Source organism: Glycine max, chromosome 20 (genome assembly GCF_000004515.6).
Source record: "Glycine max cultivar Williams 82 chromosome 20, Glycine_max_v4.0, whole genome shotgun sequence".
Taxonomy (NCBI): Eukaryota; Viridiplantae; Streptophyta; class Magnoliopsida; order Fabales; family Fabaceae; genus Glycine; species Glycine max.
In genome coordinates, this window is record NC_038256.2 from 40,965,060 (window position 1) to 40,988,819 (window position 23,760).

The 23,760-nt window shown below is 31.5% G+C and overlaps 3 protein-coding genes and 1 pseudogene across 3 annotated transcripts; 3 read left to right on the forward strand and 1 right to left on the reverse strand.

Annotated features, from left to right (window-relative positions):
• Nucleotides 1-170: 170 nt before the first annotated feature.
• On the reverse strand, nt 171-2,294 carry LOC100500538 (YGGT domain-containing protein). Its single transcript, NM_001248855.2, has 3 exons — nt 2,215-2,294; nt 2,079-2,134; nt 171-826 (listed from the first exon to the last, which is right to left on the reverse strand). The coding sequence occupies exons 1-3, from the start codon at nt 2,273-2,275 to the stop codon at nt 287-289; spliced, it is 657 nt and encodes a 218-aa protein (NP_001235784.2). The 5' UTR covers nt 2,276-2,294; the 3' UTR covers nt 171-286.
• Nucleotides 2,295-8,416: 6,122 nt separating this feature from the next.
• Nucleotides 8,417-10,991, forward strand: LOC100787757 (uncharacterized oxidoreductase At4g09670). The gene is made up of 2 exons (XM_003556133.5): nt 8,417-9,008; nt 10,174-10,991. Exons 1-2 carry the CDS (start codon nt 8,547-8,549, stop codon nt 10,792-10,794), a joined length of 1,083 nt encoding a protein of 360 aa, XP_003556181.1. The 5' UTR covers nt 8,417-8,546; the 3' UTR covers nt 10,795-10,991.
• A 2,135-nt stretch (nt 10,992-13,126) lies between these two features.
• Nucleotides 13,127-15,223, forward strand: LOC100808088 (cytochrome P450 78A7-like; annotated as a pseudogene).
• Nucleotides 15,224-19,273: 4,050 nt separating this feature from the next.
• Nucleotides 19,274-23,540, forward strand: LOC100788301 (laccase-15). Its single transcript, XM_003556134.5, has 6 exons — nt 19,274-19,460; nt 20,076-20,227; nt 20,380-20,624; nt 20,742-20,870; nt 22,107-23,054; nt 23,180-23,540. Exons 1-6 carry the CDS (start codon nt 19,365-19,367, stop codon nt 23,308-23,310), a joined length of 1,701 nt encoding a protein of 566 aa, XP_003556182.1. The 5' UTR covers nt 19,274-19,364; the 3' UTR covers nt 23,311-23,540.
• Nucleotides 23,541-23,760: the final 220 nt, after the last annotated feature.

Consider the following 23,760-nt stretch of genomic DNA (forward strand, 5'->3'; position numbering starts at 1 on the left):
AGATGCTGTAGAGGGATTTGCTGGAGAGGATCTGGACGCCATAATAATACGTATAAAGTTGCATTGGTTTGAAGTATAGACCAAAAAAGAGTCGTGTTGATTACAAGATCCTTGATTGCTCCCATTAAGTTTTTATCCCCACACACAAATACGTGGGTGCAGGAGTTTGAGGAGAGAAAAACTTTTTTCCCTTTAATATATGCAATATATCGATGTAATTTTGTATACATGCCATCTAACAAGATGATAAAGAAATTATTTCATCCACAAATTCCAAATGTGTAAGCTAATTGACTTGTTGGGAAAGGAGAACTAGTAATCCTTGTGGACCTACTAATATTTCATTAAGAAAACTGATCAATCCAAACCAGACTACAGGAGTAACGTCCACACCAGCAAGAGGAGGAATCACTTTGCGGGTAGGAATGAGAAGTGGCTCAGTGGGAGCATACGCTATTACATATGGAAATTTTCCCACTGGGAGTTTTGGGTACCAAGACATGACTATTCTCAATATAAAGAGAAAACCAAACACTGAGAGGAAGGGACCTAGAAATCCAATGGCCAACTTTGCAGTATCAGGGTCAAGATCTGCAAGCACCAATCTTGTCATTAAATCTGTGGAAGCGGGTGAAGTTTCTTGTATGCTCAGCTTGAGAGTATTCAAGTCTACATCTGAATTAAGAGATATATGTGTGGTGGCTGCATTCACTAGTGAGGATATTGTTATGCCAGCAGAAGCTCCAACTTCTGTGTAGCATGAGCAACATTGCATGACTCCGGAATTGCCATTGACATTTCTTTTAGTGTGATACTTTGAACTTTTCTGCAACAATTAAAATCTCAAATTAGACTGAGCTAACTAACATGGTATTTTGCAGTGTGGAAGAAAATACACGCGAAGGGAAAGGAATCATTGAAATCTTGAGAAACATTCAGCTCTAGCTAGTAGCCATATAAACCACCATTAGCTGTAATTAGGAGTGCTGATAGGTGGATACCCAAATATTTTTCAATTATCTGAATCCAAACCCAAGAAACTAAATACCTGAAAAATGTGCATCAGAGAAGTGATCCCCCAGAAAACCAATCTCAGTTGTGATTATTAAATAATTATGACCAGATTTTGGAAATACTCTTATGTTAGTAGAGCATCAAATATATGTTTCAATCTTGTCCTTTGAACTGTAAATCAAATTCTTCACTTTACTTGGGCATTTTATCAAAAGAGCATGCACATTTTCAAAGTAATAACAAGATAACATAGCACAATTTCAATTTTTTTTCTTCCAAACTCTTTAAAATATATCAATAATAAGGGAAGGAATGATGGTTCCATGACAAATTGCATATTTGTCACCAGTATCCTTAAATTAGTAATAATATAATGAATGAATTCTAAGGAGTAAAATATTTCAGCCATTTGAACTATATTTGTGCTAACATGCTGTATAAGCTATAATCTGAAAACACTATCCATGGGATATCCACATCAAATATTATCTTCCCCTTATTTTTCAGGTCCTTCCTACTTAAATCATCCCATAATTGCACCACAAATCCATCTTAAAGGAGGTTAGCTCACCCCACAAGCTTCTGGCACTATTGGACCGTTCCAGTCTCTAAGATTAGGATGTGGTTCATGATGATGGTGTAGGTTTCATCCTCCACTCACTTACCCACATATTTCTCTCCTTATCTCTCGTGCTTGCACTTCAATGTATCAACAAAAAAATGGTTTTTGCTCAGTCTAGTCATCAGTTGAAGCCAAATATTGTTTTATCTATTCGGTTACTATGCAGAAATAAAGAAAAACAAACAGTTAAATACTTAAACATACTTATTTGTTCACAATATACACTATATCGGTGCACAGTAAATTCAACATTTCAAAGTAATTAAACAAAAAGAAGAACTTATTTATTTATTTATAATCATTAACCCATTTCGAAATTCTAGACAGAAAAGCAAATATGAACATGAACTGAAACAACAAAGGCAGAAAATTCTCAAATGGGTATACCAAACTTAGCTAATAGAAGCACTCCCACGAGAAATTTGCAGATAGTAACGCTTACCCAGACCCTAAAGCCAAAATTGCTTGGTTTGAATATTGAAGGCTTGCATTGCCGTCCTACAAGATTGGAAAATTGAAACAACAAGTGTGAAGCGGACTTTGATAGAACGGAAAGCATAGGAGAGTTGAATACTTACCACTGATTCCCGCATGAACACGAAAAGTGTTTAGATTCAGAAGATAAGATTGCGTTGCCATTGTACCTCGCTAGAGCAGTAGAACGTATTAAAGGTAAATCCACTAATTTATAGTTCTGATTTTTTAAGCCACGTGTTCATCTCTCATGCTTTATTTTTACTCTATTTTTTGAAGGAAAAAAATAAAGGTCTAAATTTACCCTTAAAAAAAAGGTTTTTTTTTTTTTTTAACAAACTACCTTTAGTGTTTTATATAAAAAGATATTTTTGTGGTCCTAATTGCTAGAAGATGAATCTTAACAACATTTTTTTTTTGTTTTTCTAGCACTCTCTTCCTAGCACTTTCTTTACTATTAGTTGAAGTTGTTGTTAAAAAAAAAAAACTTCAACTAATGGTTTTTTTTACAGAAAATAGTTAAAATTTATGAAAATCACAAATTTTATAATTGCCATTATTTTAGTGTATATTATTAACATAGCTTTCTTGTAAAGAGTTAACTTTATATATAAAAAGAAAAAAAATATACACTAATAGCTAGTGTAAAATAATGATATTTTGTGTTTTTTAAATTACTTAATATATAAATATTCAAAATCGAATAACTAATAAAAGAACGACTCTTTTAAAATAAATATGATATTTTGTATTTTTTAAATTAATATATTTTTATTTCTTGATATATATATATATATACACACACGTCATAAGCAGGTACAATTTTACTTAAATGTATTAATTAAGTGTATTCATATAAAAGTAAATGTTTACAACGTGATATATGAGTAAGGGGTGTAAGTTTTTATAAATTTTCAATATATATCTTTAATTTTTATGAATAAAAAAATATTTATAGAAAATATAGTATATAAATTATGAGAATGGATCCTTTTGGGTTACATTTTCGTTAGATGAGATGTAACAAGTGTTATTAATATTGTAAAATGGATATTTAGAAGAATTAACAGTGAGATTATAACACTTGAGAATCTCAAGTTTTGAATTTGATCTATTGATAAATTATTTTGTTAAAATTCTATGTATGGACTAGAACAAATGATGAATTTTAATCTTAAATTTGGGAACACTTTATGTTTTTATTTGTATATAATTGTCTATTGTTTGTTTTGCAATTTAAATTTAGGAGTAATTTTTGTTTTTATTTCATTTTTATTTGTTGTCAAAATTCAAAATACAATTCACAGTTTAAAAAATTATGTTATATATTTAAGAATACTTTCACATCAATTAGTCAATTAATTTAACAATTAATATGTACATCGAGTCATCCAATTAGTTGAAATAAAAAGATAAATTGCTGAATGGAGGAGTTGCATATCCATCTTCTACAAACATATTTCTTTTGGTGATGAGCCTTCCAATGTTGTGTGGTTAGTGACGATGAGAACGTATAATATCTCTCAACAATTCAATCTACTCCAGACTGTGATAATCAATTTTTTTAAGGATGCTATAATCATTGTATCATTTTTTTGTAATAATCATTGCATTATGTGCATATTTAATATCAAACATATCAAATAAATTTATATCTCAAAATTTCTTTCAGAATCAATTTTAATATATTAATCACTCCGGTATAATTTTTTTGGTATGTAACAATTGTTTTTGTTTTGTTATTCTTTTATAGTGTCTATAATTATAATAATGGAACTCACTTTACGTGTCGCTTCCTCAGTCATCTGACGCAAAAACACTAATTACAAACTATACACCCATTCTGGGGAATTCGTTGGACTAACCAATGAGAAGCATCAATCCGGTTCATTTGGAATGGGTGAAACCAAAAAAAGCAAGTAGCAGAAAACAACATGCAGGAACAAGAGATTTTGCCACAATCCTGAAATTTTGGCTACAGAGTTTAGGTTTTTGAAATTTGAATTTGAATCTGAATCTGAATGCCACAACTCTGTAGACTATTTCTCATTTTTCTTCCTCTTTTGCATTCTCATCTCTCTGTTCCCCAAATCGACGACGTGGACAACAAAGTTATATCAATTTATCTCTTTCTTCTCATTCTAACGACGTTGTTTTACACCATTGCCGTTCAATTTCCCTTGGCATACCTGAAAGCGCAGATCGAGAACTACTTCAAGGCGATGAGTAGGTGCTCCCGTTGATCATGGATGCGATTCTGAAGCTTTAGTTGCCGAGGAAGCATGAGGACACCGATGACAACGACATCCGAGACTTCGAGTCTGACTTCGAGGATACTCACGATACGAACGAGGAGATTGACGATTTGTACAACGGCAGGAATGTGGAGATGAAGAGGATGGTGAAGGCCGGGTACTTCAACATGGATGATAAAAAGGGAGCGTTGAAATTTCCTGTTTCAGTAATTAATATGGACTAGTATTATAAAAAAATTATATTAATAATTTATCATGAGTTTTATTTTTATTTTAGGTGATTAAATTTAGTGAGTGTTAGTTCATTAAAAGATAATGAAAATGCTAATAGATTAATATATTATAAGAAGACTATGGCTCTCGGTATATTACATCTGTCACATATAGTTTTTTTAACAAATCTTAAAATAAGTATATAGATCAAAAATCACCCACAGATTCAGGTTTCACTGCGTTTGTTTGATCAATCATTATGAATCTAAAAATTCTTAAAACTTTTTTTGATAATCTAATTTAATGTATTCATGATGATTCTATTGATATTTTATAAGAATTCTTTAAAATTTTAACACTTTCAACAATGGGATGACATTATTGAGGACGGGATCAAGCACAGGCTTCTTAGGTTCATTGCTAATAGTTTATATGATTTTGGCTTCAAAGTTTTAAGGAAACTTATAAGATATAGTTGGGTAGATCTTTTGGAAATTCAAAAATTGCATTTTGGATGGCTCTTTTCTCTATTAGTGAGTGGAAGTTTCTCTTTTAGTTTTTTTTATAAAAGAGTGTGGAGGCATCGAAACCTGTCCCACCACCACCATCTTCGTCAAAGAGGAGTAGAGCTACAAAGTTCCATAATTTGTCTGAAAAGATTTTGTTTTTATCTTTCAATTTTATGAGTAGGATTAACAAAAAAATGAAAGCCATGCAGAATTTAATTCCAAATTCCAACGAGGTACTATATCTCTACATATATTTATAATCATTTGCCTCTTCATTAAGTTGATTAATCTTACAAAATACTACTATTCTCTTTTTTTTTTAAATTATTTTTTCTTGATGGTTCCTTTGTGTTTGTTTTCAATAGAGAGACAAAGCTTCAATGCTAGATGAGGCCATAGAATATTTAAAGCAACTTCAGCTTCAAGTGCAAGCGAGTTTTCTTTCATTTGGCTTGTGACATTATATTAATCACCTCCTTGGATATGTCTTTTGTTCCCTACTTGACCCATATGTATTCTTTTGTCCTCTACATTTAGTTACTTAAGAATGAAGTTTAGAATGGTTCATACTAATGATGGTTAAACAAAATTTGTCCTTACTTTGTTTAGGGATTCGATAGCCACATTATACTGTGTAGGAAAATGTGAAATTCTTGCTCATCCTAGATGATGTCGGGGCACTGATCATGGAGGAGGAACCATGCAAAGGATCACAAAGGAAGTGTTGTAAGGTTTAATGAATTGGGTGAAAGCATTAAACTCAAACTTTTTGTTTTTCATGACATACATTATTTTACTATACTTTGTTTCATTCACATGATGCTACTTTTTTTTTGTCATTTAAATGAAAAAGGGTGGATAACATTTGATCCTTATGATTCAAGATCTAATTGAAAGTGGCGCTTGGAATTTGTCTAAAAGTATTTTAACTGATATCATTCATATGATGCTACTTCATTTTTAAGTTAAATGAAAGGGGTGAGTAGCATTTTGTAATAAATGTCTTTGGTTTTGTTGGATGTTAAGCTCGGAACTGATTTGCAGGTGGAAGGATAGATTCATGTTTATTTGACAATGACATCAATTTCTTGAAATGTTGTGGGTCTGAGTGTATTCTTGAATTGGTTGTGCTTCATGTTATACTCAATTCATGGAGATGAACTTTTTTTATTAAAATTAAAATTTATTAAAACTAATTAATATATTTAATTACAAAACAAAAACTAATTTAAATCAATGAAATTATAATTTAAATATAAAATATGAAAATGATTTTTAATGGTCTTAATTCGCTAATTCATTAACTAATTTGTAGTTTGATCGGGGTAAGTAAAATTTGGTCGATAATTATTTATGTAAAAGATTGAATTTAAATACTAGATCATTTTTAAAGTAAATAACAAAATTTATATTTAATTTAAGGGGAATAACTTTTCTTTTTACTAAAGATAGAAAATAAATATAAAATTTAAAAATGATTTTTTAAAAACAATTAAGAATATCAATACTTAATATGTCAGATATATATAAAAAAATGCAAAAATGATTTTTTAAAGAAAATAAAAAAATTTATATTTAATTTGTATGGAGGAACTTTTTTTCATAAAGATAGTAATGACATTGAAAAAACAAAAAATAAAATATAAAAATTATTTTTTGAAGCAAGTAAAAAAATTTACTTAATTTAGGGGAAGAAATTTTTTTCCTAAAGATAAAAGTTATGTATAAAATATAAAATATGAAGATCATTTTTTAAAGAAAATAACAAAAAACTATACTTAATTTACCTGGAGAAAACTTTTTTATTTACTAAAGATAAAAAGTACATATTTTTTTTATTAGTTAGAAAAATAGAAATTATATTTAAAAAATAAAATATGAAGATTATTTTTTTAAAAGTAAATAAGAAAATCTATACTTAAATTTATGGAAAGAATTTTTTTTTTAGTAAAGATAGAAATTATATATTTAAAAATCTATACTTAATTTATAGGGAGTAAATTTTGTTTTACTAAAGTTAAAATTTATATGTTTTTGTTATTATTCAAAAAAATATAAATTAAATTTAAAATATAAATTATGAAGATAGATTTTTTTAAATCAAGTAAGAAAATCTATAGTGAATTTAACTTTGAAGGAACTATTTTTTAGTAATGATAGAAATTATATATTTTTTTATCAGTTAGAAAAAACAAAATTATGTTAAAATTATTTATTTATTAAGATAGAAATTATTATATATAAAGTATGACGTGAAATTTATAGTTTTTGTTAAAGATAAAATATAAAGCAAGAAAATGTAATTTTACTTCACAATAATTTATTAATCATTTATATTATTTAAAATAGAGATGAATAATTCTATGGAGATATGACGTGAAATTTATAATTTTTTAAAAATATAATAAATATAACACATGGGGATGCACTATTTTATGAGAAGAAGTAGGATAATTTATACTCAATTCATGGAGTTAAATTTTTTTTATAAAGATTCTTTTTATTAAAATTAAAATTTATTTAATCTAATTAATATATATTTAATTAAAAAACAAAAATTTAATTTAAATCAATAAAATTATGATTATTAATTTCCCTATGAAAAATTAGAGTAAAAAAATAAATTTTGGAAATTAGTTCTTTACTTCTTATTTAAATCAGGTTAAACAAACATTATTAACTTTTTTGTTATCTAATTTTTTTATATCGTCTTAAAATTTAATTTTCTAGAAAGAAAAAAAATACTATATTATAATTTTCTATATTTTTAATTATTGTTGTAATAATATAATATAATTATTTATAAGATATAACACATGAAGAATTTTGTTTCTTTATAGGAGTAAGTAAGAAATTTTTTACTTAATTCACATGAATAAACAATTTATTTAGAATCACATTAATAATTATAATACATATCTATAATTATACTTTTTTTATGCTTCTATCTTATACTTTTTTAGACATTTCTTTCCCTGTTTAATAAAGAGATTGTATCAACTTTATATTTTTAATCTCTTGAACATATTTTATTATATTTTTTACAAAAAAAAATATATGAATTTTAAAAATTGATCTTATAAAAGACAACAAACATTTGTATTATAAATAAATATGTTCGTGAACATAATAGTTTTTGAATATATTTGATTTAGTTTTTTTTTTTAATTTAATAAATTTTATTTATTGTCCAACTTGATTTATTCTACAACACATGATGATATTATTTTTTTCTATAAAATATTTATATTGATAATAATATTAAAAAAAATAATCTGTGCATGCGTACAAAATCTAGTTACAAAACCTTCATAGGCAAGTTGACCATTATTGCACCAGTTTTTAATATATATATTTTCTTTTTAGGACAATGATGACACTCACACCTACCTTGACACATTTTAAATGTAGCCACTACTAACTTTATCATACCACTCACTCTTACATCATTGTCCCTAAATGGCGGAAACCCTGATCCAAATCGGCGTGGTTGGGTGCGCCGACATAGCCCGGAAGGTCTCCCGCGCCATCACGCTCGCCCCCAACGCCGCCCTCTGCGCCGTGGCGAGCCGCTCTCACGACAAGGCAGCCGCATTCGCCGCCGCCAACGGCTTCCCTCTCTCAGCCAAAGTGTACGGCTCCTACGAGTCCCTTCTGGAGGACCCCGACGTGGACGCCGTCTACATGCCACTCCCCACCAGCCTCCATCTTCACTGGGCCGTGCTCGCGGCCCAGAACAAGAAACACTTGCTTCTGGAAAAGCCCGTCGCGCTCGACGTGGCCCAGTTCGACCGCATTCTCGAGGCCTGTGAATCCAGTGGGGTGCAGTTCATGGATAACACCATGTGGGTCCATAACCCAAGGACTGCTGCCATGGCCCACTTCCTCAACGATGCTCAACGTTTTGGTAACCTCAAATCGGTATTTATTCCATTCTGCTTTTCTTATCGCAATGCAGCTTGCAAATGCTCTTGGACTTTAGTCTTTTATCCTACATTTTCTTCACTTCAACTTTATTTTAAAACTGTTGCTGATTAAAAAATGGCTAGAAACTTTGACATTTGTAACAAGTCATTTGTGTTAACTACTTAACTGATAAATGTTAATCAAATAATCCTACTGAGTAATGATGTTCGATAAAAAAAAATGGAACTTAGGGAGGGAGTCTTGGATTCTCAAATGAATTCATTAAGAATGAAAGTTTTGATGATTCAAAGAGTGAATGGGAGACTGAATAATGAAGTCCTTAGAATACAAGTATCTATCATAGTTAAGGCATTGTTTGGTTGGGGAATGCTGTGAAAAGCATGGTTATTATTTAAGAGAAAGTAAAGAAAATCCTTTTAAATACTATTTCATAAATCATGCAGATCCTTAGCTACTTCTTGTGTCGTTTCTAATCAGAATTAGAGTTTGACTTCATAATTCATGTTAATATTTAACGTAATCTTTATTATGCGCATTATGGAAACGAAACTTCAATTTTGATTGGTTTAAATGTTTCATACTTTTATCAACCGAAGACACATTCCAAATTTCGCTTACAAAAGGCACCCGAGCTAAAAGCAATAATTTCCTCCGGTCCGAAATAATTGTCGTTCCCGGATATTTTACACATTACCAAGAAAAAAACAAAATAGATGAAAGAGAATAATAATTTTTTAAAACTAATCTTATATCATCGATAATTTATTTTTAGATTTTGTTGTCTACCCTTAATCTTAATATTACAAGGGATATAAGTTAAAATGACAATTATTTTGGAATAGTTTTTTTTACACGACAATTGTGATGAGACTTGCGTACTGTTGAACAAATGGGGTCCTTGTGCCATTTATTTATTGTCCAGTTTGGAGGTTCTTGATTAATATAAATTGGGATTCATTAAAGTTTTTAGCTGCAGTTGCAATGCAAGAGTTCATTGAGTATTTTGATTGCCATATTTGCTTGGCCTAACTTCTAAAAGGAGCTGCTGAATAAATAACTCAAAGGGCATTCATTCCACAGAGGAAGGTATATATGTTTTCAAAGATTGATTTTATGATGGTGTTTATTGATGAGCGGTGTTGTGTTCTGGGTTGTACAGGTTCGCACCTGCTTTACATTTGCAGCCGATCCTGATTATCTAAACACCAACATTCGCGTGAAGTCGGATCTTGATGCTCTTGGTTCTCTGGGTGATGCAGGATGGTATTGTATTAGGGCAATCCTGTTGGCTGCCAACTACGAATTGCCTAAAACAGTAGTTGCTTCATATGAACCTGTACTTAACAAAGATGGGGTGATATTGGACTGTGGGGCATCTCTATACTGGGAAGATGGGAAAGTAGCAACCTTCCATTGCTCCTTCTTGGCAAACTTGACAATGGACATAACAGCTATTGGCACAAGAGGAACTCTTCACGTGCATGATTTTGTTATCCCTTATCATGAGAAGGAGGCATCGTTTTTGGCTGGTACAGAAACCGGCTTTAATGATCTTGTCACAGGGTGGGATAAACAGCCAAGTAAGCATACAGTAACCACTGATCTCCCTCAGGAGGCTCTTTTGATTAGAGAATTTGCCCGGTTGGTCGCAGAAATCAAATTCAAAAACTCTAAGCCTGACAAGAAGTGGCCAACAATTACTAGGAAAACACAGCTGGTATTGGATGCTGTGAAGGCTTCTATCCAGAGGGGTTTTGAGCCTGTTCAGATTCAGGAGTAAACAAGTCTCGCCACTGTGTCTGATTGTCTACCCTGCTGGAGTGACACGATCCTTTTTCTGTTGTGCATTGATATTCCAAATAAAATTCCATTCTACATTGTATGTATTTGTGAGCTGTTCATCTCTGCAATGCGGTGGGAAAACAGGTTATGTAAAATACAATCATTCTAATGGTCAAATTTCATGTCTTTCGAGGATGGTGATTGATCGGTGAACTAAACTGCCTTAACAGAAGACCAGTGACGACTAGAATAACTAGTACATTGGTCTTCATCTTCATCGTATAACCAGTTAGTTGATCTGTTATGCATGTATCAAAATGACTTGTAATATAAATGATTTATTTCTCCTTGACATACAGTCCATGTGTAGAAACTTAAATGAAAAACTATTTGTAAGGTATAAAAAGTATACAATTTTTTTAAAAATTATATTTATAGGGTCATTTCTAATTAGTACACAGAGCAAAGCTTTTTACACCCACGGAATATCAAAATTAAACTCAAATAGCTTGAAGGTGCAAACTTCACACACCTTTGTTCCACACTTTATCTCAAGGATGGATGATGCATGAAAGAATTTTGTTCTCAATCGATGGCTGGTGACTAGTCTGTTTTTTGTGCAGTTGTAAGGGCAGGGGTGTGAGCATGGAGTTTGTTTACAATTGTCATGATTTGAATGAAGAAGGAAGAATAATGGTGTGTTGATATGATTAAAGGATCATGGTAATTCAAATGCAAGGAATGCTGGGACTTATTGTTGAAGATAATGGATGAAGGCATGCGATAAACATGTTGACGAGTGAATGATAAAGGAGAATGTACGGGAGGAAAAAGGCAACGATATAGACGTAGATAAAATGACTCTTAACCTTAGCTTTTTTTGACCGAACTCTTATCCTTAGCTAAAAATGAAGAATAATGTGACAAATTAGAACTGAACAGTTAAATGAAGGAAAGTTACACAGAAAATGACGAATTAGAATTAAATGGCTCTTTTTAATAATTTGACGCGTATGATCATTGCATTTTCTTTTCATACAAAAAATACGTAGTAATATTCTTGAAAAATGAACCACATTTTTTAGACCTCTATTTTTTTCGCCTTTTCTTTTCTTTTCTTTTTTATTTTATTATTATTTGTTTATCTTAACATTATTTAAATGTCCCTCTTTTAAATTTTATTTTTTAAAACAAAAACAAATAAGACAAATAAATATAAGCAAAATGAAAGATGAAATTAGGTGCTCACATGCATCAAAGGAATATTTTTATTATAAATGTATGCAACAATTTAAACCACCTTATCAAATTTGGTTTTTTATATGTAAAGAAACCAAAAACACGATTTCTGCAACCTGTCATCCAGCTTTTGGCCACTGCCCCCAACCACTCGGTATCACCACGATTGGGGTTGGGGAAGATCGTTAAGACTTAAGATGCAGCGGGTTATCTATATTCAACTCTACTCCCTAAATAGTACAATAAAAATAATCTCGATTCAGTTTTTATATTTATGCATGCAAAGTTAGGAATATATAATTTTCATCTGGATTTGAAAATTGTTTCTAACTTAATCCATAACATAATACTACTACAGTCAAACCTAAAAAGAAAAAAGACTACCAAATTCTAATAAACTAAATATTTATGTTCTTTAAGGTACATGTGATATTCATAAAGTCAATGACAGTGTTACAAAAAAGGTAAAAACATTTTAAAAAATGTAATTTTTAATTTTAAGTAAATTGCTAAACCAGTCTTTAAAATTAGACGAACCATTATTATTTTTTAAATAGTTACTAAATTAATTATTTGATAAACAAAATCAGCACTACATTAACACTTCAATGATTGAGTATCTGAGTTCACTTTAATATGTAAGAAGTATAACTTTCAACGACCTCACCCACAAGGCAACAACAACTGGGTACCTCTTTACCTGATTGAACAACCCAATCGTTTTAAACTTTAATTTTTGCATTTACTTCATAGTATATCTTTGTATTTTTTGCTCCTCATTCTAATTAAGTTTTTTTTTCTTATCTTCTTATTTATCTGTTTCGGATTTTTTGTACTACCGAGTATACACTTTTCAAGATATCATGTTAAAACAAATCAATTTAACATTTGTCTAAAAACAAAAAAAAAATGTCGTCTTATAAAATATGTTAAAAGTATACAGGGCGATTTCCGCATAATTATATGCATTCAATTCAAATGTAGCGGTGCCCACAATCCTTGATATTATCATATTATTTATTTTAATAATATTCATATAATAAACTCAATATAGTTTCCATCTCCCCTTAAGAAAGAAACTAAAAAACTACATGGAGGTTCACATCTTGTTTTTACTCGTCACATTATTCCTGGTCGTGACCCGGTTCATTCTGAACCACCGCGTTAAAAAACGCCAACCCCCCGGTCCAACCGGTCTCCCCATAATCGGAAACCTCCACCAACTGGGCCCCAAGCCCCACTGCTCCCTCTCCTTGCTGGCCCAAACCTACGGCCCAATTATCTCCTTCCAAAAGAACGACCAAGCCATAGCAGGATCACAAAACTTACTTGACAGCCCGGTGTTGGTAATCCTAGCTACACATCTTTCTATTGGGCTTCTATTATGGGCCTTCCCAAAGAGGAGGAGGAGGTGTCGCATGGAGAAACGTAAGGAACCAAATGGGCCAGGTCATATAACCGGGCCCAAAGGACTCCCACTCTTGGGCCTCATATTCAGCCTAAACCATGGCCATCCCCACCGCACCCTCGCTTCCATGGCCTTCAGTTTGGGGTCAACACCAGCAGTTGTAACCTCAAACGCTGACGTGGCGCGTGAAATCTTGAACTCACCCCATTTCGCCAAGAGCCTCATGTTCAACCGCGCTATTGATTGGGTTCGCACCAAACGGCGCGTTTTGGCGCTTGCTGCGTAGGGTTGCCTCAATCCACCTCTTCTCCCCCGCGGCGCATTCTAGCTCACGAGCCTAGTCGCTTGCTAGACTGCGCCGCCATGTTGCCTGCCCTAGCTCACGAACAATCCAAAAACGGTTTCGTGCGCCTAAGAAAACATCTTCAGGATGCTTCTCTTAATAACGTTATGACCACTGTTTTCGGAAGACGGTACAACCATGATGAAAGCAATAGTAGCTATGAGGTTGAAGAGGTGCGTGAGATGGTGATGGAAGGGTTTGAGATTTTGGGAGCATTCAACTGGTCTGATTATGTTCCTTGGATCAGCTTCTTTTACGATCCTTTGCGTATTCGAGAACGGTGCTCGGTTCTTGCGCCCAGAGTTAAGAAATTTGTGAAGCGGGTTTTGGAGGAGCACCGAATAATGCCTTCGTTCAAGGAACTTTCTGATGACTCGGACTTTGTGGACGTGCTGCTCTCCCTAGAAGGGGATGACAAGCTCCAGGATGATGATATTATTGCCGTTTTATGGGTTTGTGTTTCCTTACTCTATCTTAGCGTACGAAACTTTGTTGCTCATGCATGTTTTAACACGTGCATATCAAAAGTATCAAATCTGGAAATCTGTCCGTCTTTTGCATGAATCTTATTAAAAAATGATAACCCAGCAATAAAAGATACCGAAAAATGATAAAATATATATGCTTTATTTTTGGAGTATATATAACAACAAAGATAAGAGAAAGAAAAACAATATATTGTATAAGTGTATAAATATTATTGTTGTTTCGTACTTAAGTGAGACTTAATAGATGAAAATCCACGTGCTGGAAACTTCGATCCCTTATCCCTTTAGAGTTTAGACCACCTTTAACCATTCTTCTTAACACATTTTTTGAAAAAAATTTAGATTTACGTGGAGATACAAATATTGACTCTAGAAGCAACCATGCTATATTGAGAGAGAAAAATTGGTGGTCCCAACATGCTTTTGACTTCTTTTTGCAAGAAAAATGGATAGAAAATAAATAGACTTTTTTTGTACAATTGTAAAGGTGGATTTCGTTTAGTAATGAGTTTGACTACATGCAGAAACGTTGTACACTTGTTAGAAGCGTACGTTGCCGAAACTATTAGGTCAAAATATGTCGTTTGCTGACGAGTTTGATTACATGCAGAAGATGATATTTCGTGGCACTGATACAACAGCCCTTCTAACCGAGTGGGTAATGGCCGAGCTTATTCTGAACCAACAAGTGCAGACTAGGCTTCGCGAAGAGCTTGACAAGGTTGTTGGAAACAAAAGGGTAATTGCAAACCCTGATGTGATCATAATGCCATACCTAGAAGCCATTGTGATGGAAACATTGCGATCGCATCCAATTGGGCCTCTCCTTTCTTGGGCCCGTTTGTCCACGTCAGATGTCCAGCTCAGCAATGGAATGGTGGTTCCAGCCAACACCACAATAAGTTCGGATTTTCTGAACTTAGATCCGAATAAAAAATCGCATATTTAGAACATCGTGGTATTTATAAAAATAAAAAATATATTTTAATCTAAATAAAATATTTTACTAACGAATAGTGCATCAATTGCATAAAAAAGCGATGAGTATCCGGTGAATGTTATGATATTTATTTCAGTAAAAATCTTTATTTTGATTTTTTGAATCAGAATACTTCGGAAACTTGTTAATATTTATCTAAAAGAATGGGAAAATCTTTTTTACTTCAATTATGCAACTAATCAGCGTGGACGAAGCCTGTTGTTGCATACATACGCGTCTTGTTTTCTAACTAGTGTTTAAAGTTTAATAGTAGCCGACACCATAGAATTCACGAAGCTTTTGCCATTGAAATAAAATAAAATAAAAACGAAATTTGTGAATCGAAACGGCAGTTAAGATACGTGTTAAGATTAGGTGAGCCATGTTAACATGAATTTTTTCGATTTGCAAGGTCCTTCTAGCCATGCTACTAGCTAGGTTGGTTAACGATTGAATCCCCCAAAGTCCTTACAGAAAGTGAATGACCTAATATTCTCACACACTTCCACGAATAAATATAAAATACTAAGAAGACAAGTGAGGAGAACAGATGCAGAAAAGAAAAAAAATACTTTAGTAGATGTTTGACATATAGTATCTTGTATAACCATTAATGTAGGTAGGAAACAAAATAGATTGAGGATTAGGTTAATTTAATTTGTTTCCTAAGAGTAAAATGTGATTGGACATAAATTGTTTAACTCAAAGCACATGGTTGTAAAACTAAGATTGATCTGGCCAATCGCACCGGAAGCTAGGTGACTCAAAGTCTCCTTATCAGCTGTTTGAGCTTTGAATATTCCAACTGTTTTTAGGTCATACCTAGCTAATATATAAGAGAGAAAAAATTAAACAAAAAGTCAATTGTGTTCATATATTTTATTTTTTAAATCAGCCAGGTTAATAATTTTTAGGCAAATTCTAATTAGGGAACTGATTAAGAAATTAAGAGTAGAAAAAAATTGAATATTACAGGAATTATGTTTAAAAAATCATTTTAAAATAACTAAAATCACAAATTGACTATACTTCAGTGATTAAAAATATATTTAATCATATTGAAACTATATATGGAAGTAAAAAAATATTCTTTCAGTTTAGTCCTATAATATACACGATTTTATTTTAGTATTTTTATTTTATTTTTCTTTTAAGATAGTTTTTGTAATATTTTTTTTTTGGTGTTAGTATAAATTGTTACTTAATTTCTATTAACTAGTATCCCTATCATATACACTTTAAACACTTTTTAGTTAGCTCCCTTTAAATATATCCTATTTTTAGTTCCTAATAGCCACCTCAATAGTTAACACTCGGTAGAGACTATAATAAACAAAAAAACTAAATGTTATAGAAACTATTTAAAATAATATTTAAGAAGACCAATAAAAAGCGATAATATTACAAAAATTTAAACTTGAAAAACAACTTAAAGAACAGGCTAAATAAAACATCAATATGGTTTGTGCTTATCTGAATAAAATTACGTGCAGGGTGGCTCTTTCCTCTTCTGTTGGCTTCGTCAATAGCTAAACCCAAAAGCTGCATGCTTAACTTTTTTTTGCATTATATTTTAATATTTTTTTAATGCATGTAATTTAATTTTCACGGTTGAGATCTGCTGTGACTTCAGAGAATCCATGTTCTAACGATGTCTCTGAAATCAGCATCGCTTTGTAATGTGAATATTATCCTAGAGAGAAGAATAAATATAGAAATCATTATTTTTTTGTACGGTTATAGAAATCATTGTTTGAAACTTATATTATTATCATTGTTTTAATTAAACACAATTTGGGTGAGTGAGCTTTATCAACAGGTAGCCTTTGTCGTGTTAACGGTTGCATTTTGTGGTGGGGATTAGGGACAGGTAGTCAATGCAAATTCATTAGCCTTAAAAGAGAAAGGCCAATACACGTTACACGTACCTTTGGTTTGCCAGTTTTTGCTACCTACCCTGAAATAATAACCACCAAACCCCATTTGTGGCAAGAAATTAAAAACTAGAAAAATGTCTTGGTGGCAAAGGTATGTTAAGCTTTTTTAAACGGAAAACTACACACACACAAAGTTGTACATCAATGCGTCATGTTTGGTTAATGCATGATTCATATTTTTAAAATTAATTAGGCAGAAAGTAGAGTTGTTTTAAGAAAATTAAAATTTTCACTAATAACAATTGATTTTGTTTATGAGACACAAAAAATATCTACATCTTCATTTTAAAATAATTTTAATTTTTATTTAATTAATAAAATAATTTTTTAATGTTTAAAATACCATTCATAAATATAAATTAGTCAAAATGAACATGGTTATCAAACTTTCAAGTTAACTTGCTAATAATTATGAGTTTATGAGACCACTTATCCTATATGAGTTAACTCGTGTATAAACTCTCTTTTTAACGTATTCTGGGTAGACTCTATAAACTTTAAATAAACTCGATAGATTCTCGAGTTTACCACCGAGTCAACGAGTTAAAAAAATTAGACTAAAATGTAAGTCATGTTGAGTTATTTTATGTCATACCTTCATTTAGTGTGTTATTCTCAAATAAAAAAATTTTCACATTTAATAAAATCAATTTTTTGTTCTCTAATAACATCAAACCGTTGATGATAATGATGTACCACTACTATAACATCTGCAAGTTATTATTTAGTAGTCAATGATGCATTACTAGACTTGATTATTTAAGTATTGTGAAATTTATGATTTACTATTTTACTTTATTATATTGTTAAAATTTTTAATTGGTATACTATTTATAGATATTATATTATTATTTTTATATAAAATGAACTTTTACGAATCTCTAAATTGAGTCCATAAGTTAAATTTATGAAATTCTGACTAGTCTATCAAAACTTTCCAGAGTTTGATAACCTTAACAATAAATATACACATTTAGTCGAGTCTTCTTACGCGGCTATGACTTAGGTTTGATTCTCAAATTTTTTCTAGGCAATAGTAAATTTTATTATAAATCCTTTGATTAGAAGTATTTCCTGATATTACAAAAGGCGTGCTTTTCTATTAATATAATCTTTTCATGTTAAAAAAATTGTAAATAAAATTAAAATTTTCAATCTCTATTTTTCTATATCAAATTTCCATCAAAATATAAAACAACCAAATCTCTATTTAACGGTTGACAATATTTAATATTCAGTTTTTAGGTTTATAGATTTGTTTAATAAAATTAACTGATAAGTTAATTAAAAGCTTATAAACTAATTTTAATCCATTAGTTATGAGTTAGTCAAATTAAGAGTTAAAAAACTGAAAACTTATATACCTTTAATTAAACTATCTTATAAATTAGTCAAAATAACTTATAAGCTGACTAATTAAAAAGACTTAATTATAAGTTATTGAAGTAACTTACTAAACACATGTGTCGAATTAGTTTATATTAAGAAATATGATATTCTTTTGATCATTTTGAAGATATTTTTAAGAATATTATTTATAAGATTGAATTTTCAAATAAGGCTTCTTTATGGCAATAATGAAGAAGGGTGTTAGATGAATTCGAGTTTAATATATCTTTCCCACAAACGTGTGCTAAGATACAAAGTACAAACCATAATATAATGAAAAATCAGAATTAAAAATAAATAAATTAAAGCCAACAACCAACAGATAACATTTATTTTGATTAAACAATCTTAACTATACCATCGAAGTGGATATTCATGTCTTTTTAAGTAAAGCTGTTGTTGCAGTGTTTTCGAAGAGGTCAGTTGATAACAAGTTCACTAAATGAGTCAGTTTCTAATTCATACCCTACCTTCAGGCTTCAGCTCAAATTGCTTGACGAATCCCTCTTAAATTTCTTTTACAATTTTCGTCTTGTAGTGAATTAAATGGCTAGATTGACCTATAATTTACTTTTATTGATAAACATATGTGACAGTGAAGCCGCACCAATATTTGAAGACTATAACTAATTAATGCAACTCAAATCTATCTCTATTTAAATCTCTTCTCCGAAGATAGAATAACACTCTTACATAGAAGTTTTTCATATATATATATATATATATATATATAACACAAACTATTAGCATAGCATTATAGTAGGAGTTGCATAATATTTTCTTTTATGAAAATGGCGCGTGGCAAGAATCTGTTCCTCCAAATTCTGTGGTGTTTTTCCTTGATCGGTCTTAGTTCCCAAGCACAGAATTACACTTTTGTTGTGAGTTCCATCAGATCCTTTCGAATCCTAACACCTTAGCAGGAAGTGGTGAAATGTTATGCGCCATAGCGTTCATAATTATATTTTTTTACATGTTGTTTTGGTTTAGTTTTCCCTAAATATTGCTGCATTCTTCTTGAATTTTATAGTGGTATATAGTAATGTAGTAGATAGTGGCCGACGTAAGAGTATTTAATAATAGTAATAGCTATTATTTATTTAGGGTTCTTATATCAGTCATTTCATGATAAATATATATAATGATTTTGGACCCAACAACAATAAAAAAATAACAGTAATAAGGATAAATCTCTATTTACCAGGAGTAATTATTATTATTATTATTATTATTATTATTATTATTATTATTTTTAAAAGTGATGTAAAAACTAATTTCTGATGAATTAATTAATAGTAAATGTGAAATTTTTTACATTCACCTTGAATGTCTACTAAACTCTTATTTCTTTATGATTTGGTTCATATTATTTCTTTTTTAGTTTTTATATAGATGATTTTTGTATGAAAAATAATATTGGTTTTTTGCTATAAAGTTATCATATGAAAAATTTATGCGTATATTTATGCTAGTAAATTGTTGGATAAATGTTATAGGTGAGAGAGGCCAAGTATACAAGACTCTGCTCCACAAAAAGCATATTGACTGTGAATGGAGAATTTCCCGGACCAACTATTAGAGCCAACAGAGGAGACACAATTTTTATAGATGTTTACAACAAGGGCAACTTCAATATTACTTTACACTGGTATGGAAAATAAAATAGTGCAACACAATAATGGATGAAAATGAATCATATATATATATATATATATATATATATATATATATATATATATATATATATATATATATATATATATGCCTAATTAACTAAAACTTGTATATATTTATGGACAGGCATGGGGTGAAGCAGCCAAGGAATCCATGGACAGATGGCCCTTCATACATCACTCAGTGCCCAATCCAACCTGGAAGGAAATTCACACAGAGGTTGATTTTTACTTTCGAGGAAGGGACCATATGGTGGCATGCTCATAGTGAATGGTTAAGAGCCACTGTCTATGGTGCTATCCACATATATCCAAATAAGAATAATCCCTACCCTTTTCCCCAACCCGATGCAGAGATTCCCATCATATTTGGTACGAAAAATATCCTTAATTTACACTTGTTCTGCTTCCTTATGATTTGATCAAATAGCAAGAACATATTTGATAGAAACATAGGAAAAATGTAACATTTTATTTATGCATATGCAGGAGAATGGTGGACGAGTGACGTCAACGAGGTCTTCAGACAATCTATGGAAACTGGAGGAGCCCCAAACGTATCTGATGCTCTCACTATAAATGGTCAACCTGGGGATCTGTTCCCTTGCTCAAGTCCAGGTAACCATACTATATATGATTTATTTGATGCATATATCCGTGGTTCAAAAGAACTAATTATTTGTCAAAACTAATCATTTGCCAAGCATGCATTTAGGCCATAAAAAAAAAAAACCAACAGAATAACTAACAAACCAACAACCAACCGCGGGAAAAAGAAAAAAACAATAAAAGAAGGAAAAAAAGCAAGAACAGAAGAGGAAGAAGGAAAGGGGGGGAGGAAGAATGGGGAGGGGGAGGTCACCGTGGTGGAAGGAAGAAGAAGGGAAATGGAAAAAAAGTGAAAAAAAAAGGTTGAGTGAGGGAAGGAGAGAGTGGAATGTTAGGGGAAGATGGAGAGGCACTAGAGAGGGAGGAGGAAAAAGTGAAAAAAAAAATAAAAGAAAGGAGAAAGTGAAACGTTGGGGGGAGTGAAAATGGTCATTATGTACACAGTGATTGTTTACTGTGTATATATTAACGTTCGAAAAATTGGATGAAGAAAGCGTGATCGGTAAGCATTTTGCACAGTGTAACGTCAGAAAAAAAACGTTTTATACAGTACAATGATTGAAAAAAAAATGGTTGTGTACAGTATAGATTGATTCAAATGGTAACAATTTATAAACCCAATTGGTTTTCTCATTTCTCATTTATGAACCTCTATTTTTTAAATTCAAGCTAAGTTTTTTTTTTTTCAAATTCAATTCCTTTTTTTTCCAAATTCAATCATAATTATTTTTTTTTTCAAATTCAAACTCAGTTTTTTTTTCAAATTGAATCTCAATTTTTTTTTTCAAATTCAAGTTGAGGTGATTTTTTTTTCAAATTCAACCTTAGCAAACAAGACTTGTTATGCATTTAAGAAGAATTTCTTTAACATTAATGTTTTTCAAATTTTTTTATTATCTAATTTATATATTTTTCATTTTTTTACATTTAATGATAAATAATTAAATTTATGCTTATTTTTCTATTTCTTAAGTTTATAAAAAAATTCTTCAATGTTTCATTAAACCTAATTACTTAACTAATTATCTTTAATTTAACCATTAATTAAATAAAATATTTAAAATAAGAATCCATGTGACCTAAAAAAATGTTTAAAATTCCAAAATCTATATATTATGTTCTAATTAAATTCAAACATTATAATATAATCCTATTCATGGTTTTCAACTAACTATTTCTTATTTCAAACATTTGTATCTTTGAGGTTAGGCTATAAACACCACCTTACTTTCGTATCATTTTCAGAAACGTTCAAGCTAAATGTAGAGCAAGGCAAGACTTATCATCTCCGGGTTATCAACGCGGCACTGAATCTCATTCTCTTCTTCTCTGTTTCCCAACACAACCTCACTGTTGTTGGTGCTGATGCTGTGTACACAAGGCCACTGACAAGGGAATACATTTGCATATCACCGGGACAAGCAATGGATGTGTTGTTGCATGCCAACCAAGATCCTGGTCACTATTATCTGGCTGCAGCGGCATATTCAAGTGGCGTTGGTGTTGCCTTTGATAACACCACAACCACTGCTAGAGTTGAGTACAGTGGCAATTACACTCCACCTTCATCTCCTTCATTGCCTAACCTTCCCAACTTCAACGACACGCGTGCGGCGTTGAACTTCATTACAAACTTGAGAGGCTTACCTGAGAGAGCCCCCAGCCATGTCCCAACAAACATCACAACTCAAATAGTAACCACTATTTCAGTTAACACTTTGCCATGCCCTAATGGCAGAAACGACTGCCAGGGGCTAAATGGAACCATTTTCTCTGCTAGCATGAACAACATAAGCTTTCGAATCCCCACCATTGACATACTAAAAGCCTATTACTACCATATCAACGGGGTATACGAACCTGGATTTCCAACATTTCCACCGTTTATATTTAACTTCACTGGGGATTTTTTGCCTATAACACTGAATACACCAAAGCAAGGGACTAGGGTTAATGTGCTGAACTATGGTGCAACAGTTGAAATTGTTTTCCAAGGGACAAACCTTGTTGGCGGGATAGACCATCCCATCCATCTCCATGGCTACAGTTTCCATGTTGTTGGATATGGGCTAGGCAATTTTAACCAAAGCGTGGATCCCATGAATTTCAATCTCGTTGATCCTCCTTATTTGAATACAGTGATAGTGCCTATAAATGGCTGGGCTGCCATTAGGTTCGAGGCTGTAAACCCTGGTATGTGGCATGGAATACCAGCTTATATTAATTTAACTTCTTTTGTTCATTTTCCATTTTTTGTTTTCTAAGTTTAGAGATCAATTTTGTTACATGAATTCCATGCATGTGATTTCAATTTACAGGAGTATGGTTTATGCACTGCCATCTAGAACGCCACCAATCTTGGGGTATGGAGACAGTTTTTATTGTGAAGGATGGAGAGTCTGAAAATCTAAGATTGCCACCACCACCGCCAGACATGCCCCCATGTTGAAGAAAATTAAATTCTGGATTTTCCCTATTCAGTGAACTTTGAAAACAATAAGTTACACATTTGTTTTACCTTTTTCGTTTCTTTCAGGAAGGCGTGTATTGCAAATTTAGAGACAAAAGTTCTCCGTGTGCTTTGATTTGTCATGATTTTGTTCTTTTATTATTTTTGGCACCTGCACTGCGGGGTTTGTCCATCAACATCGGAGATTTATAACATTAAATTTTCCTTTAGTTAAGATTGTCTTTCGGCTATTGCTTTGGTGTCTTATATTTATTTGTTTGGTTGAAGGGTCACATGACTGTCGCCAAGTCAAAATTGAAAGTAGGCTCAAACATGTAAAATGCTAGATAGAGCAATAAGTATCTTCAAACAATTTGCATAACTATGAACTCAAATAAAGTTGTTGAAAATATATAGGATGGGTACGTAGGAAAAGGGAAAAAGATAAGG

Excerpts from the sequence above, each read along its gene's own strand:
- LOC100787757 (XM_003556133.5), top strand. The coding sequence starts at position 8,547 with ATGGCGGAAACCCTGATCCAAATCGGCGTGGTTGGGTGCGCCGACATA. Across the intron at positions 9,009-10,173 it reads GTTTTGGTAACCTCAAATCG|GTTCGCACCTGCTTTACATT; the intron begins GTATTTATTCCA and ends TGGGTTGTACAG.
- LOC100500538 (NM_001248855.2), bottom strand. The coding sequence starts at position 2,275 with ATGGCAACGCAATCTTATCTTCTGAATCTAAACACTTTTCGTGTTCAT. Across the intron at positions 2,135-2,214 it reads TGTTCATGCGGGAATCAGTG|GACGGCAATGCAAGCCTTCA; the intron begins GTAAGTATTCAA and ends CCAATCTTGTAG. Across the intron at positions 827-2,078 it reads ATTTTGGCTTTAGGGTCTGG|AAAAGTTCAAAGTATCACAC; the intron begins GTAAGCGTTACT and ends TAATTGTTGCAG.
- LOC100788301 (XM_003556134.5), top strand. The coding sequence starts at position 19,365 with ATGAAAATGGCGCGTGGCAAGAATCTGTTCCTCCAAATTCTGTGGTGT. Across the intron at positions 20,625-20,741 it reads AGAGATTCCCATCATATTTG|GAGAATGGTGGACGAGTGAC; the intron begins GTACGAAAAATA and ends ATGCATATGCAG. Across the intron at positions 20,871-22,106 it reads GTTCCCTTGCTCAAGTCCAG|AAACGTTCAAGCTAAATGTA; the intron begins GTAACCATACTA and ends TATCATTTTCAG.